This window comes from Carlito syrichta, unplaced genomic scaffold (genome assembly GCF_000164805.1).
Source record: "Carlito syrichta isolate Samal-C Ts95f unplaced genomic scaffold, Tarsius_syrichta-2.0.1 Scaffold304432, whole genome shotgun sequence".
NCBI lineage: Eukaryota > Metazoa > Chordata > Mammalia > Primates > Tarsiidae > Carlito > Carlito syrichta.
The window spans coordinates 524,113-541,550 of record NW_007248528.1 but is presented as its reverse complement, the minus strand read 5'-3'; the positions used below and the strand labels follow the sequence as shown (position 1 = coordinate 541,550).

Below are 17,438 nucleotides of genomic sequence, written 5' to 3'. Positions count from 1 at the left end.
CGGGGTCACTAGGTAGCTCCTTCTCGCGCAGGTGGTTCCTTGGAGACTTCTCTCAGGTGATGCTTTTCTCGGGAAGCTGCCTCTGAGTTGCCTCCCTGAGCCTGCATGAGCCACCTGGCCCTGGCCGGCTGCACCCCGACCGCTTCTTCCAGGGCGCTTCCAAGGCACTCACCGCACCGTTGCTATATTCGTTTGTCCTTCTCATCAGGTGGGAAGCCGTTTGTCTGAGTAGGCTGTGTCTTCTTGACCTTTATATACTCAGGAAATGGCGTGGTGCTCAGCTTATGCTGGTCCCTCAATCATGGTTTGTTGAATGAATAAGTGAATGCCTCTGGATCACAGCTATCCAGCCATTGCCAGAAAAAGACACAATATGGAGATCTTAGTGCTTTCATTTCTGAGTTATCTATGAATTGTCATCTCAGAACTTAGCTGTATGAAGATGGTGTAGAACTCACAGATATATTAAAACAGGGCAAAACCAAATGTAGGGTGTGGATAGCAGTTAAGGAAATAGACTTTGGGGTCCGATGGCTTGGGGGGCAAGTTATTTAACCTCCTTAAGCCTCATTTTCCCTATTTGAACAATGGCAATTAAGATACTGTATTGCCGGGGGTTGTTCTGAGGCTGGAATGGGTGAAGACCTCTCATCTGGCATGGACCAAAGGCTAAGGAATTCTAGCTATTGCGATGATCATTATTGCTGCCGCTGTTGTTACTGTTCTTGGTTACTGTACATCAGCTGGTGAGGTGGTTTTGTGAAGTCACATACACCTGCTCTCTGCTGGACCCGATAGATGATATTGCCTGATGTTCATGACCATTCTCAGAGATTCCACACGTTCAGGGAAGTTCCACACCTTCTTGGAAGGTGCGAGTATCTTTTAGTTATATGATTAAACCTTTTCTCACTGACCTGGTCTGTTAAACGGTTCAGACTACACAGAGGGCAAAACGTTCCCTGTGTTTCATTCATTTATTTATTTTGAGTTGGAGTCTCACTCCGTTGCCCAGACTGGAGTGCAGTGGCCGCTTCCGGCCACCGCAGCCTCGACCTGCTGGACTCCGGCGATCCTTCGGCCTCAGCCTTCCAAGTGGCTGGAACTACAGGTGCGCGCTACCACGCCTGGCTGATTTTTTGATTTATTGTAGAGATGAGGTCTCGCCAAGTTGCCCAGGCGGGTCTCGAACCCGCAGGCCCGGGCAGTCCACTCACCTCAGCCTCCCAAGGCGCGGGATTACAGGCTGAGCCACCGAGCCCGGCTATTTATTTTTTGAGTCAGATTATCACTCTGTCATCCAGGCTAAAGTGCCGTGGCACACTAATAGTCACCGCAGCCTCAACCTGCTGGGCTCAGGTGCTCCTTCCGCCTCAACCTTCCAGGCAACTGGGACCACAGGCGCGTACCACCATGCCTGGCTAATTTTTTGATTTATTGTAGAGACAATTTTTTGATTTATTGCTGCTCAGGCTGGCCTCGAACCCCTGGGGTCAGGCAGTCCTCTCGCCTTTGTCTCCCAAAGTGCTGGGATGACAGGTGTGAGCCACCGTGCCTGGCTGTATGTTTCATTTTGTAATGAAAATTGGACATCAGTGAACTCCTTATGCTAATTTCAGGACACGTATGACCTGTATTGTTGCATCTCTCCAGGTAGCTAAGCAGAGATTCACACATATATGTGATTCCTAATAGTAGAAGAACACCCTAGTTTTGATGATTTTGAGCTGTAAGAGTTAGAGGCGATACAATGAAATGAAATGATCGCACCAAAAGGCACATGCCTCTCCTGGCTCACGAATCTTGTGGAAGTACCGCCTTCTTCATCTTGCCATTTGCCTTGTGAAGCGGGGAAGGCGCATGGACACTGGCTTGTTCTAGACGTATCTTAGATGCAACATAGATGTACCACAGTGTCAGAGACGACTGGATTCAAAACTCAATTTGTACTTTCTTATTATATATTTCCCGTGTACTAATTTCTCATTCTACTAAAGTAAGTTTGCATGTCCAGATGAATATTCTGTACATCCAAAGCAAACAGGGTAACTTTGTTACATTTCCTCCTTATGAGAGAACTAGGGACACCCCTGTGGAAGAAGTAGCCCCTCTTTTTTCCATCACCTTGGCACAGAGTTTCCTCTTGAGTTAATCCTCTTCTTTATTAGATTTATGCAGTGCATGTCTTCTGATGATGGCAGCCCAGTGGATTTTGTGCGAGTTGCAAAATTAATTGTTTAAAAATCCGTGTAAGTGCTTTTTTATTGGTCACATGGGACTGACTCTAGCAGTGTCAGCCTTCGTTTTTTTTTAAACTCTTAAATGTAAGTCAATTTTTCAATATCTGAAGTTTTTTTAGAACAAGAACTCAATATTTAGTATGAATTAATACAAGACCTATACAGAATGTAGCACTTTAATTTATAACAAAAGTGAGAAAATAGCCAAGCACAAGTAATGTTAACAGCGTCCCACATATATTGTAGGATACTCATCTTAAAACAGCAGTGTTGTTAGGGACTTGAAGCTGCTGTTGTGTGACCATAAAATTCTGGATTTATGCCCGGCTTAGGTGTTGTTATTCTTGGTGAAGTTGGCAGGGGGAAGGACGGAAATGAAAGAAGATCATTATGTTGATTTGATTTGGAGATGGAGTATTCCAGGCCTCTTTTACATCAAGAGCATTTTTGGAACCAGTATTTTTCTCTCCAGAACATTCTTTTCTTAATTGCTTAACCATCTCTTTGAGATTTAGATAAGCCCAGCAAAAATCACTACTTCATTTAAGCAGAAATATTTGGGATGTATATAGGCTATTTTAGTCTTCCGGATAGAGCTTAGAAAAGTTATACAACAGAGAGCTGGTTACTTTTTTCTGTAAAAACCAGTCAAGGCTCTTATTTTCAGAGGCTTAAGATTATTCTCTGAATAGAATATATAGCTATTTTTTTTTTGGCTTATATGGTAGATACTTATTTCCCACAATTCTATAGGCTGGGAAGTCCAAGATCAAGATACCCATCCACAAATACTGAACTTGCCATTTCTAAAGTAGAAGTGGGTTGTGTTTCTGTTAAATTCTCCTGTTTTCTGTTAATTAGATTATGCACCGTGGCTTGTGACTCTTGTCAGTTCTTAGCATATCTGTATCGCCACCAGCTTCCTTATTTTTAAAATGTCTTGCTTATTATGTAAGTCATGTTGATAAGTGTTTTTGTATCATCCTGATAAGAATGTAGTGGGAAAATCAGTTCTTTTAGGCCGGGGTTTTAAGCGGTCACAGTTGGAAGCTGGGCTCCGTGACCTTGCCAGCATCCTGGGGATGCTGACTCTGAGGACTCACTCAGGGCTCTAACCTGCCCTCTGCCTTTTGCCCTGTGTCTCGTAGGCATTCTGGAATTCATCAGTATAGCCGTGGGCCTGGTCAGCATTCGAGGCGTGGACAGTGGACTCTACCTCGGGATGAACGAGAAGGGGGAGCTCTATGGATCGGTGAGTACTGGGGGGCCCTCCTTACACTCTGTGTCCCATGTTTGAGTTGAACTGCCTTTTCTCTGGATTAAAAAGAGCTGGAGATAAAACCGAACCTGACTGGAGGGTGAGTGGAGGTTTTGACTTTTTGAGGAAAGCCATTTTGTTTTTATTAGTAATCAGCTCTGCATCTTCGCAGGGACCAAGGCTGCTACAAAACGGCTTTATTTATATGCCAAACCATCTTCGTTATCAAGTAAATAAAAAAAATTCACAAGTGTGAAAAATCCCATCTTCTTGTATTGAATGAGAGTTATTTTTGAAATGAATTGCAATGATCTTCTCTCCAGCTTTGCCAAGCATTGGAATTAAAACTAGAAATAGGCCATGCAGTGAGCCTAAACTCTTTCTGTGAACTGCGTCCAGGAGGGAGATGGAAATTGTTGTTGGATATTTTTGTGTGTGAATAGGAATATAACAGTATTGTACTTATTTGCAAATATTATGAGTTCTTTTCCCCCTTCTCACTCCCCATCCCCACTAGGGGGAAGCAGTGAAGACATTTTCATTGTGTCCCGGCAGGTGCCAGGCACTGTTCTAGGTGCCGGGGTCCACCTGTGAGTGGACACAGTCCCCGTTCCCTTTGCTTTGTGGGTAGGGACTAACACTGCTTCGTGGAATCTCTTTACTCTGGCTATTTCAATGTCTAGAACACAGTGTGAGGTACACAGTAGTGGCTTAACATTATTTTTGCTTACTGTGTGAGTATGAATAATACATTATGAGTGACCATATGTTCACTTGGGCTTTCAACATTATGACTTGTCATGAAATTAACCATTAGTTTTTCACTACAGTTATTGGTGGTCCAGTGAGAATTTAGCCCATGTAACGTGCAATATGAGAACTTTGATTAGAGTCTGCAAAAAGTTGAAAATTTAAAGAAACTTCCAATGGGAAAAGTTTTGGAGTCCTCAGGAGATAGAAATGAAAGGCAATGTTTTTTCTAGACATACTCCTTTTCTATCTATATAATAGTAAAAAAAAGTACAAATATGTATGTAATGTGAAGATACTATGTATCGTCTTAAAGTTTTTTTAAAAACTCCAGATGACAATAAATTATGGCCTGTATAATTTGAATATGACACACACCATTGTTAAGGACATGAGGTGCGGTATTTCTGCCTTGATGGTATTTTAAACTATAGGTTGGTTGGTCTAATTAAATATTTAAATCTTTTAAAATAATGTCTCCTTGAGAGAAGACATTATTTAAAAATATGTTTGTGAGTGCAGGATTGAGTTTAGCTTTTTAAACCCAGTTCTCGGTCCTGGCCAGTGTATTTACTTCCTAAACAACGGACATCAATGCCTTTAAGTGCAAAGAAAGGTATGCAAGACATGAGATGAAGGAAGCTTTTATATTTAAAAAACACAAAGTGATGGTCTCTTTCTGTCACGCCCTCAGTTTTTTTCACCTTTAGGTGTCTCGCCTGGCATTACTTAAGTCCCTCACAGTGGAACTCCGTAAAATGTAGCTTGCGTGGGGGAAAGAAGTTTGACCTTCAGGGTTAGAAGGGACTGTAGTGCATCGCCGTGGTCCCTAGTCACTTCTGATCGCATACTCCCACCAAGAAATGTATCTTGAGAATGCATCTTTGCCTGTGCATTTTAAATTATTTTAAATACATGTACATAAAAGTATTGCTTGTATATGTTGCATTAATTTATAAGAGATGTATCAGAGTATACTTTTTTTTTGAGTCACGGTCTTACTCTGTCGCCCAGGCTGGTGTGCAGTGGCATGCTCACAACCACCGCAGCCTCTGCCCTCTGGGTTCAGGGTATCCTTCTGCCTCAGCCTCCTGAGTAACTGGGACTACAGGCACACGCCACCACACGTGGTTCATTAAAACAAATTTTTTTTAAGAGATAAGATCTCACTATGTTGCCCAGGCTGGTCTTGAACTCCTAGGCTCAGGAAGTCCTTTCACTTCGGCCTCTCAAAGTGCTGGGCTTATGGGTGTGAGCCACCATGCCTGGCCAAAGTACACATTTTTAAAGAATGGAGTGGACGAGGAAACCCCAGTCCAGATCGAGTTATTCATTTCCGGTTCCAGCGACCAAAACCCACCCCTCTGAGTTCACCGTGCTGAGAGATGACCAGTTTGTCAGGTGACATCCCCGGCATGATTCAGGAGCCTGTGGTTTCGTGGTGGTCCCTTTGCCTGGAGGGTTGCTACCTGGACGTAGCCTCTCCTCCCGTCTGGATTAGTTAATGGGTTTCCTACTTGGGCCCTCCTGCCCTCGCGTGCCCAGTTCACCTATAGTGCCGGGAGTGGAGTGAGCGAATGAGGACCCAGAGAAGGCAGTGATTGTCCCATGGGCGTGGCGACTGGCAGGTAGGGAGTCAGAGGGAACCACCTCACGCGTTTTCTGATTGCGGTGGCCTCACTCGAGTTTCGGAGCACAGCCAGGGTGGCTTGGAGGGGTCCTGGCACCTGTCCAGCCCCGCAGCTCATAGGTCACTGACAGTCTGGCCGCGGAGCCCAGTGGGCAAGGCGGGGAGTCCAAGATGGGGCAGGAGGGCCCTTCCTCCTCGGGTGCTTGGGAGTCACCTTCTCGCGTGAGGAGGGTCCCGGGTGTGGAGGCTGCACTGAGACACGGTTGTGATGTTCCGTGGACACGTGTCTTCAGCTGCATCCCTGCGTCTGGCATGCCCATCTCCAGTCCCTTCGCCGCATGGGTTGCCTTGAACATCTCCTGAGACCCCTGTGGACACTTACTGTGGAAGGGCAGCGCCTGTGGCCTTCAGCGTGGCGTTCAGCACATTGGACATACCACTGCGTTGGCTGTCTTGGCTAGGATCATCTCCTGGGCCTCTTTGCCACACCATTTGGGTCTATCGACTTCCTGTTCTCCAGACACGTCCTGCATTCTCATGTGCACAGGGGTCAAGCAAGTCCCTCTCTCTCCTGGGGCCCCTCCGCCTCCTTTCTCCCCCAGTGAAGCAACACTCTGTGTTCAAGATTTAATGCTGGCCAGAGGCAGTGGCTCATGTCTGTGAACTCAGCACTTTGGGAGGCCGAGGCAGGAGGATTGTTTGAGGATTGTCTGGGACCAGCCTGTGCAACATAGCAAGACATTATTTCTTAAAAAAAAAAAGCCTGGAATTGCATGGTGGTAAACCTGGAGAACCCTACTTTAGAGGCTGAGGCAGGAGAATCACCTGAGTCCAGGAGTCTGAGGCTACAGCGAGCTGTGATTGTGCCACCGCATACCCTAGCCTGGGTGACAGGATGACACCCTGACTCAAAAAAAAAAAAAAATTTGAAACACTGCTTCTTCTGCGCAGCCTTTGTGACACCTCCAACCCTAACCCACACCACAACCCTAACCCTAACCCACACCCACATTCTAACTCTAACCCTAACCCTTCGTGACACCTCTAACCCTAACCCTACTCATTAGCGTTTCTTGTGTTTTCCTCTGGGTTCCAGGAACACGTTTCTGTTTCATTCATTGCACAAGCTAACAGCACAGTTTACAGGGTGGCCAGCTGTATTTCTGTATTCCCCGATGGTTTGAAAGGGCATGGAACTCAGTTTTCTTCCTAATGTCGCTTGACACATAGTAATGACTCTGGTGTGCAGTAGGAGCTCAATAAATGTTCACTGGACTGAACGGCCATCCCATGGCCACCTGTCACGGGGCTGCTCTGTGTTGTCTCTGGGGTGCGTGGCCTGAGGGAGATGGGATAGAGGCTGCAGGAAAGACGATGTCGTGGCCAGAGTGTGACTGAGCTCTCGTGTGTGTCTCTGCCGTGACCAAGGCACTGGCTCTTGTCCTCAGCTCCAGGAGAAAGTGCCTGATGGGACAGCTGGAGTCTCTCCCCACCTGGTGGGCCTTGGGACCCCTCCAGTGTGGCCTCTCAGGCTGTCCTTGGAGGTCTCCTCTGCCTGGCCCGGGATGTGCTCTGTGCACACGACATGTCTGTGCAGGAGAGCTGTGGCTGCTGCGTGGAGTGGGAGGGAGGCACCCAGGCTGCAGGGCGGAGGATGAGGGCCATTCACTGCTCGTGGCTCTGTGGTGCTGTGCCTCAGGTGTCGTGGACATGGGGAATGACCACACGTCTCTTTCGTGGCCATGCGACTCGGAGGGCAGAGGGAAAGACACAAGTGGTGATTCTGTCACTGAAGCTGCCGGCGTCTGGAGCTTGCAGGATCTCGTCTGAGTGAGTCGCGTGAGCTCAGTGGATGGACATGGGGGAGTTTGCTCTGAATGTTAGGAAACCTCACTGAGGCTGAGCTCAGGATGAGGTGAGGACAGGAGATTTGGGGAAATAAGAGCCCTTTGGAGGGCACGTGGATGTGTACATGGAGCAAAAGTTCGTCAAAACGCATTTTCCTGTTTGGGGATTCATTTTCTCTCTTCACCTGTGTAGAACTTTTTTTAAATTTTTTTTTTTGAGTTGGAGTCTCACTCTTGTCACCCAGGCTGGAGTGTTTTAACTTTTTTTTTTTTTTTTTTTTGCGTCGAGTCTCACTCCGTCGCCCAGACTGGAGTGCAGTGGCCGCTCCCGGCCGCCGCAGCCTCGACCTGCCTCAGCCTCCCAAGGAGCCGGAACTACAGGCGCACGCTACCACGCCCGGCTGATCTTTTTGATTTATTGTAGAGATGAGGCTGCACCAAGTTGCCCAGGCGGCGCAGACAATCCACTCACCTCAGCCTCCCAAGGCATATGGGATTATAGGCTGAGCCACTGAGGCCAGCTAATGTGTAGAACTTTTTTAAACCTCCAAGTTTACCTTGCATGTCAGAGGAGAGCAGGGTAATACTTTAGAAAGATTTGTAGAGTCCCCTATCTGTTGTGAATGTGGAACAGGAGAATTGGTATTGCTAATGTGTATCACGACTTGATTAGAAGGAGGAATTCTGACTCCGGGGGAGTTTGATTATTGTGTTCATGTGTTAGTTTATCCGTGCATCCATCCATTTATTTTTTTGTTTCTTAGAGACAGGCTGGGGTGCAGTGACATGGTCATCACTCACTGCAGCCTCAAACTCTTGGGCTCCAGTGATCCTCCTGCCTCAGCCTCCCAAGTAACTGAGACTACAGGGACATGTTACCACGGCCAGCTAGTTTTTTTTTTTCTCTTTTTGGTAGAGATAGGGTCTTGCCCAGGCTGGTCTCAATCCCCTGGCCTCAAGCAGTCCTTCCCCTTGGCTTCCCAAAGCTCTGGGTTTACAGGCTTGAGCCATGGTGCCTGGCCATTCATTCCTTTATTTGCTCATTTATATTTATGTCACAAGTCACCTTCTGCAATGCATCTAGCACTGTGATAAGCGGAGAACAGTGAAACAGATATCTCAAAATTCAGTGGTGACATGCACACTTATAAATAATGCAGTACAAGGTGAAATTACCATAGTAGAGGAATGTCTTGGGGACCCACGGAGTGTTTGAATGCCTGCTTAGGGAAGTTGGGTGGCAGCGTTTAAACTGGGTCTGGAGTGATAAGGAGGAGTCTTAGAAGAAGAAGGAGAGGCAGGTTAGGACATCCTACCCTTCAGGTGTAAAGATTAGAGTGTCCTGCTTTGAATTCAGAGAGGCTGTTAGATCTCCTTCACAACACATCGCACTCTTGGCCAGGGTGCTAGAGTATGAGTGTACATTGGTCACTTCTGTTCTTATCCAAGAGACTAGAGGCACTGGGTGCGTTGGCTTACCCAGCACTTTGGGAGGCGGTGGCGAGAGGATTGCCTGAGCCCAGGGGTTCAAGACCAGCTTGGACAACTGGTGAAACTTTGCCTCTACAATAGATAAAAAAATTAGCTGGGCGTGGTGCTGCATACCTGTAGTCCCAGCTACTTGGAAGGCTGACGTAGAAGAATCTCCTGATCCCAGCAGGTAGAGGCTGCTGTGGCCATGAGCGTGCCACTGCACTCCGTCCTGGGTGACAGGGTGAGACTCCAACGAAAACAAAAAACCCCAAAGCAAAAAGAGATGAGAAGTCCGGCCCAATAGTTTTAAGGTCTTGAGCTAAATTATGTATACTCAAGATACCTTAAAACATGAAGAATAATTGACTGTAACAAATATTCACAAGAAAGCCATCAAGAATTTTCTTCCTTTCAGGAAGCTTGGTGAATGAATGCGTGGATAAATGAACATAATAATCAACGCCCCGAGTCAGAATTCCCCTTCCAATCAAATCGTGATGCACATTGGCCATAGCGAGGCTCGTATTCCACATTCCTGTAGGATATCGAAATCCTGTGTGTTTTTCGGAAGAAATGCTTGATTTAATGAAGGCATTTGACCTCTCACTAGAAAAGGTCGCCCAGTCCCTGCGTGGTCCTGATGTTGGAATGTGGAGTGTGGAGGCTGTAGACGTGGGCCGGGGCCTGGCACGGAGGAGGCCGCACTGGCATCCCTGCCGTGTCCCTTCACCGCATGCACTTTATTCTGCCCAGAGTTTTAACTCCTAGGGGGGGTCTCTTGTTGGGTGGCTTTTGAGAGTCTGAGTCTCTGGCTTCACAACCTCACTGTGTCCCCAGGGCTGGCAGGGCACGTGGTGTGTAGGTGGCACACGCTAAGTGCTGCTGACCCAGTTATTCAACTCGCCATATGCCGCATCTGCTGTCTGCGTGTTGCGTGGTTGATGGCACTACCCCATGGGTAGCGTCACCTTGTGGCATCCAGGTGACTCCACAGCAGTTCCCACCTTCTCCCACCCAACCTGGAAATCAGAGAGGGTGAATGGCTTCCCCGAAGGCTCCGCCCACACAGAGGCAGCAGGAGGATGAACTGTCCCGAGGCCCTACCATGGAACCTGTCCCGTCCTCGTCCTGGCTGGTGCTTGCTGACACAGGGGCTGCCAGGTGAATGCAGCTGTTTCCAGGGAAGTGACAGGGCCCTGGTTTACTTGTTTATGCGAACCTGTGTCATCAGGAGCCCAGGTGTGATGTGTTCCAACCGCTTTTCCAACACACAGAAACTTTCTTTCTGTGAATACGTTAGTGAGAAGTCTCCTCTGCTGTGAGTCAGTGAGGCTTCCTGCCTGATGTTTCTGGACTATTATGGGGTTGAGGAGCCCTGCAGCCCTGCCTGTCCCAGAACTGGGAACAGATCCACCTCTTTGAAAGGAAGAAATGAAGCGACTCAGATCCTTAGAACCCCATCTTGACTTAAATTACTTTCACTAAGTTATTTGAATATGCACCAACTAGATACAAATATCTTATACCTCTCTGACAACTGTGATTCAAACATGCTTATATTAAAATTGACTTTTTCCTTGAGAGGTGAGGTGGGTATCACTCTATCACCCAGGCTAGAATGCAGTGACACTGTCATGGTTCACCACAGCTTCAACCTTCTGAGTTCAGGTGATCCTCTTGCCTCAGCCTCCCAAGTAGCTGGGACTACAGGCGTGCATCACCATGCCTGGCTAATTTTTTGATTTTTTTTGGTAGAGACGAGGTCTTTCTGTGTTGTCCAGGCTGGTCTCGAATTCCTGGGCTTAAGTGATCTTCCAGCCTCAGCCTCCCAAAGTGCTGGGATTATAGGCGTGAGCCACTGTGCCCAACCTATATAAAAATTAAAACAAAACTGTAAGGCCAGTAAACTCCACACTGACCCTATGGATGTCACGTGAAGAGTGATGCTTCCTGACGGATGCTAGGATGCTGTTCCCTGTGAGTACAGCCCTGGGAGCAGGTTGCAGCCTTGTCTGAGCTCAGGGAGCCCGTCTTCAGAGCCCCCTGTGGTGACTTGACTCCTCCATCTTCTTCCCGTTTGGGTTTCTGTGAAGCCCAGTGCTGCCGTCTGGCCCCTACTTGTCCCAGACGTGCCACTGAGGCACCGAGTATGCCGCCTTCCTTTCTCGTAAGACCTGATGGAGAAAGCAGCATGGCACAGCCCTGGTGCTGTTTTGGGTGATGGGGTGAGGTTAGGGGCAGGCACTGGGGCATCTTCAATATCCTTACAACGATTCCCTTACTTTTTCATTGACGTGAGAAAAGAAAGTGAAAACACACGATTGCAGAGGAGGCGTGCCTCCCCCCACCATGACGGATCTGCAGATGCTGGCATTGAGGGACATTGCCTGAGATGAGGAGCCTTGGTCAGGGCCAGATGGGGCGAGGGAGGAGTCCCACCCTCCAGCCAGCGGTCCGTCCAGGCCATCTTGTTTCTAGCAGGTATCCAGCAGGTTGGCTTAGAGCCGCCCTCGAACAAACAGGATGACCTGTGTGTTCATGGAACAGGATGTCACACCACATGGCACCAAGTCAGGAACCTGTCACTGTGGTGGCCCCATCCGATTGCCTGGATGGGAGGCATTCAGACATGTCCCACACAAAGAATGCGACTCACCTGAGGGAGATGCACAGGCTGGTCTGTTGAGTGACTGGCCTGATGTTGGCTTACTCTGGGGAACAGTGGCTTCTAGCAGGTGCTCTGGGTAATTGCCTCAGATTGTTTCATACATGCATGGCTGGTTTTCAAAGGCCTGAGGAGCAGTTCTTACACCCCAAAGAGGGCGGCATCTTCTGCTGTGTGACTTAGGTCACATTATACCCTGGCTTAAGGGAGGAGTAGAGTGAGACCTTGATGGCATGGTGACTTACTTTAGGTCACAGAGATAGTGACAGATCAGGATTTGAATGTAGGTGAGTTAGTAAATCTTGTCTGTTACAAGTACATGTCAAGAGTGACCATCTACTTTTGTGAATAAAAAACAATATATACTGGGAGTGCCAGAAAATGTATACACATTTTAAAAGATGTCATCTCTGTATTACTGTTAGTTCCCTGTCATCAGAAGTGTCAGCAGATGGGAACCACTTTGAGTACCTCTTGTGAGGTCAAACGTGACTTGTATTCATCTTTTGTTGTTGGTATAGATTGAGTATCACAATCTTAATACAGTTTATTCCTTTCTTAAACTGTGTATACATTTTTTGGCACTCTTTGTATATTCAGTTTTATTTTATTTTAGAATCATGGGGTACATGTGGGATTTACTACGTAAGTATATTGTGTGCAGGTGATGTTCTGGCTTCCAGCAAGCTCTGTTCCCCCAGGAGTGGACATGGTGCCCCATGGGTGACTGTGTGCCCCTTACCTACCCCCTTCAGCAGTGCCCAGGGGCAGCTGTTCCCACCCTTGTGCTCACTTGCCCAATGTTTAGGGCCTGCTTACGAGTGAGAACATGTGGTGTTCAGTCTTTTGATTTGATGATAGTTCACTTAGACTGATGGTGTCCATCTGCATCCATTTTGCCCCAAAGGACATGATTTTTGTCCTCTTTATGGCTGCATAGTATTCCACTATGTGAATGTACCACATTGTCTTTGATGGGCACCTGACTTGGTTCCATGTGTTTGCTATTGTGATTAGTGCTGCAGTAAACATATGCATGTAGGTGTCTTTTTGGTAGAGCGATTTATGTTCTTCTGGGTATATTACCAGAAGAGGATTCCTGGGTCATATGGTAGCTCAATTTGTGTTCTTTGAGAAAACACCACACTGCTTTCCACAAAGGCTGAACTAGCTTACTTTCCCACCAACAGTGTAGATGCATTCCCTTTTCTCTGCAGCCGTGCCAGCACCTGTTGCTTTTTGATTTACTAATGAGAACCATCCTGACCGGAGTTAGGTGGTATCTCATTGTAGTTTTGATTTGCATTTCTCTGATGATGAGGGAGGCTGGGCATTTTGCATGTGTCTGTTGGCTGCTTGTCTGCCTTCCTTTGAGAAGTGTCTATTCACGTCCTTTGCCCAGTTTTTAACGTTTTTTTTTTTTTCTGTCAATTTGTTTGAGTTCCTTGTAGATCCTGGATGTCAGGCCCTTTTTGAATGCATAGCTTGCAATTATTTTTTCCCATTCTGTGGGTTGTCTCTTTACTCTCTTGATGGTTTCTTTGGCTGTGCAAAAAAGTTTTCAGTTTGATGAGGTCTCACCTGTCAATCTTAGCTTTTTCTGCATTTGCTTTGAAGGATTTGGCCAATGTCCAGGAGGGTGTTTCATAAATTTTCTTCTAAGAGTATTATAGTTTGAGGTTTCACATCTAAGTCCTTTAGCATTTCAAGTTGATTTCTGTATGTGGTGATAGGGAGGCGTCCAGTTTCATTCTTCCATAGGTGGTCAGCCAGTTTTCCCAGTACCACTTGCTGAATAGGGTCCCCTTTCCCCAGTGTGTTTGTTTTTGTCGGCTTTGCTGAAGATGAGTCGGTTGGAGGTCTGTGGTTTTGTTTCCAGGATCTCTGTCCTGTTATATTAGTCTATGTGTCTATTTTGGCCCCAGTGCCATGGTGCTTTGGTTACTGTAGCCTGTAGTAAAGTTTGAAGTCTGGAAGTGTCTTCCTCTATCACCCAGGCTGGAGTGCAGTGGCACAATCATAGCTTACTACAGCCTCTACCCTCTGGGTTCAAGTGATCCTCCCTCCTCAGCCTCCTGAGTAGCTGGGACTGTTGGTGCTACCACACCTAGCTACTTTTAAAGTTTTGGGTAGAGACAGGGTCTTGCTCTGTTGCCCAGGTTGGTCTCGAGCCCTTGGCCTCGAGCAATCCTACTTCTCAGCCTCCCAAAGTGCTGGGATTACAGGTGTGAGCCACCACGCCCAGCCGTAAACAATATTTTTACCAGAATTAGCTACATAGTAGAGCAAGATTTTAGTATTTCTTTCACAGGTATGATTTTGGAGGACTTTTTTTCCTTTTCTAGTAGCCTCGTTTTAATGTAATGGGTCATCTGTCTCCTTAGCGTCTGTCTGGCTTGCCATCAGTGTGTGAGCAGTCTTCTCCTTAACCATGTGTTTGTTTCATCTCAGTGAAACTTGTGTTATTGGGGGGTGGAGGGGCAGCTCTGCTTCCTGGTACACCTGCAGTGTCCTGCGTTGGTGTGACTGACGCCGTAGAGTACAGGTCTGGAGACCATCCAGGTTTGGGGAAGGATTTGGCCTCAGCCCCTAGTTGCTCAGCAGACACGGCCCCCATCTGGGATGGGAAGTTGGAGGAGAAGGTTCTGGGTCCCAGGGAACGTGCCCAGGAAGGGTCGTCCTTAGTCTCACCCAGAGCAGAATGTTCCTGCGACAGCCGCAGCTTCTACACACGGTCCCGGTTCCCCTTCCGTTCACCCTCAGTTTTACTCTTGTTCCCCGATTCGCACTGCGTTTCAGAAGTCCTCCTGCCTCTGTCCCTGCTGGAGAGGCCCAGAGGGAGGCTGGGGAGAGTTCCTTTGGGAGCCCCAGGCCATGCGCCTACCAAAGCTGCTCCAGTCATGAGCAGAAGCTCTGGGCCAGCAGGCATCTGGCTACTGTTGTGTCTGTGATCCTGCCAGCATGGAAAACAGTCTTGCATGCAGTTGGTACTTCATAAGTGTTGAATGAGTGAATGTGTTTCAGCGGGATCCCAATCGCCCCTCTAGCATCACCCCCTTTTGGGCAGATTGTCAGTGAGGACCCCAAACCACCCTTGGCCAGAGCCCGGCCAGGCAGACTCTGAAAGGCAGAGCGCCCTGCGTCCCCCCGGAGTAGGGCGTCTCCAAGCCCTGAGCTAATGCCGTGGGACACCAGGTTGGAAGTGACGGTCGTCTTGGCGTCTGTCACTGTGCACATGCTCACTCTTCATCACGCACACATACCGGCTCACATGTCCACCACGCATGCACTGTTCTGTTTGCACTCACGTGCTCACACGATCACACACGCGTTCATGCTTCCATGACTACACATGCACACACGCCCCACACGCTCTCATGTTCACACGCACACACACTGTTCCGTCCACCCTCACTCGGTCTCACACACATTCCTCTGACCACACCTCACTTGCCCACTCCCCTGCACACTCCCACGTGCCCCCTCAGTCACTCTTTCTCTTTTTCTACAAAAAGAAGGTGAGGCTGACCCGGGCTTGCAAGTATCTCACTTGCGAGCCAGCGTTTGAGATCCGGAAGAGTGGGCATTGAGACCCGTGTCTCCTGGACATTTGAGGGTTCCTGTGGCGTAAGGGTGTGGGGAGCCCACACGGTCATAGCTGTACCTGCCAGTGCCCCTAAACAGAAGGGTCCCCACGGTGGCAACTCCTGTGAGCTCAGCAGCGCTTGCAGATGAGTCCTGGCCAAGCAAGGTGCATCCTCATTGAGAAGACCAGGCTGTGCCGGGGGCATGTCTGGCCTGTGGCTGGCGACTCCTGCGCCTTCATCCTGGATGCACGCGAGTCTCATCGGCTTGCAGGTGGGGGACTGTGAGAGCAGCCTGGTGGCAGTGATGCCAGGGATGGCGGAGGCCAGAGCTGCCGTCACCAAGCTGCTCCTGCTTCCTCCATTCGACTGCCTCCTATTTTTTTCTCACCCCCCCATCTCACCCCTCTTGCGTCACCCCCTTTTGGGACAGACCGTCAGCTCTGAGGACCCCAAACCACCCTTGGCCAGAGCCCGGCCAGGCAGACTCTGGAAGGCAGAGCGCCCTGTGTCCCCCTGGAGTAGAGCATCCCCAGGCCCTGAGCTAATGGCGTGGGACACCGGGCTGGAAGTGACGGGTCGCCTTGGCGTCTGTCACTGCGCACATGCTCTCTCTTCATCATGCACACACGCAGGCTCACGTGTCCACCTCACATGCACTGTTCTGTTTGCACTCACGCGCTCACACAATCACACACACGTTCCCACTTCCATGATTACACAAGCACTTACACACCCCGCACGCTCTCATGTTCACACGCACACACACTGTTCGTCTACCCTCACTCAGTCTCACACACACTCGTCTGACCACACCTCACTTGCACACTCCCCTGCACCCTCCCACATGCCCCCTCACTCACCCACTCTCTTGCTTTTACACGTCTCTGGGTTGTTGGTCGCCCACTACTCACACAGGCCGGGGACCTCGCGGGTTCTGGGAGCACAGTGACCCCTTGGGTGGGCAGACCTCGTCTTCTCAAGTTTACCTGCTTACTGCAGTTGGTCTGTGATCCCTGTCAGTATGCTCCTGGCCTCTGTGGCTGTTTGGGGACATGTGCAGTGATGCAGCACCGTGCGTGGCCTCTGTGCATGTGCTCCCAGTGGGGTCAGGGAGGGCCGTGCTCTCCATCCCAGTGCTCTTGCTGCAAGTGTCAGGGTCTCCCTGGTGCCACATGTTGTCCAGGGTGTGCTTTGTGTTGGCGGCCTTGCTGTATAAAGTACTGACACATGGTCTGGTGTGGCCGATCATGGAAGGCTGTGACATGACTTACAGAGCACACGTGTGTCCAGGACATTTCCCTCAGGGGAATTATGGTGCTGCTGGGTACAGATTCCGTATTGAGCCAGCAATAGATACTAACTTGAGAGTCTTTAAACAGAAGCACACATAAAACAAGGTGATATGTCGATCGATTGACTAACATGTTGAGACCAGAGGCTCCTGGGAAGCTCACCTGTGTTTCCTGAGAGCACTGTTCCAAGAGCCTTTGTAGGATGCAGCCACCTTGAATGACGACACCCAACTGTACCCACAGATGCAGTTGCACCTCCTTGCGTGGGCCACTCTAGGACTGGTTCAAGGAGGACTCGCAGCTCTGTTGAGGGAGCCAGATGTGTGAGCCTAGAACTGGGACTTGGTGCAATCAGTGTTATAACGGAATTATGTACAAGCAGGGCCTGCGGGGCCTGCAGGAGGGAGCTCAGGTCTCGGGGCAGGAGAGGATGTTGGGGCTATTCACAGAGGGGGTGGAGAAAATGAGCAGCAAGAACAGATTCCCAGCCGAGAAGGCCACTCTGCTGCAGAGCTCAAGAGCACAGTGGTGGCTGGACATATGCGGATCCTGCTGTCCTTCCCCCATCCCTGCCTCGTCTTGTCTGTCAAGGACGGCTTTGCTGACACGAGGAGGCTCCTCCTCTGCCAGCATCCTCAGCCCCTCAGGGTAGTTGCCCCTACATGGTTCTGTGTCCTGGGAGGTGCCCCAGAAAGG

General features: G+C 48.9%; 1 protein-coding gene across 1 annotated transcript in view; it reads left to right on the top strand.

Annotated features, from left to right (window-relative positions):
* The first annotated feature begins 691 nt into the window (after positions 1–691).
* The window catches only part of LOC103262295 (fibroblast growth factor 9-like), a 30,757-nt gene continuing 14,010 nt past the window's right edge, over positions 692–17,438 (top strand). Inside the window, exons 1-3 of the mRNA XM_021713298.1 lie at positions 692–746; positions 832–872; positions 3,313–3,492. Of these exons, the coding sequence (XP_021568973.1) occupies positions 692–746; positions 832–872; positions 3,313–3,492 (276 nt within the window). The remainder of the gene's footprint in view (positions 747–831; positions 873–3,312; positions 3,493–17,438) is intronic.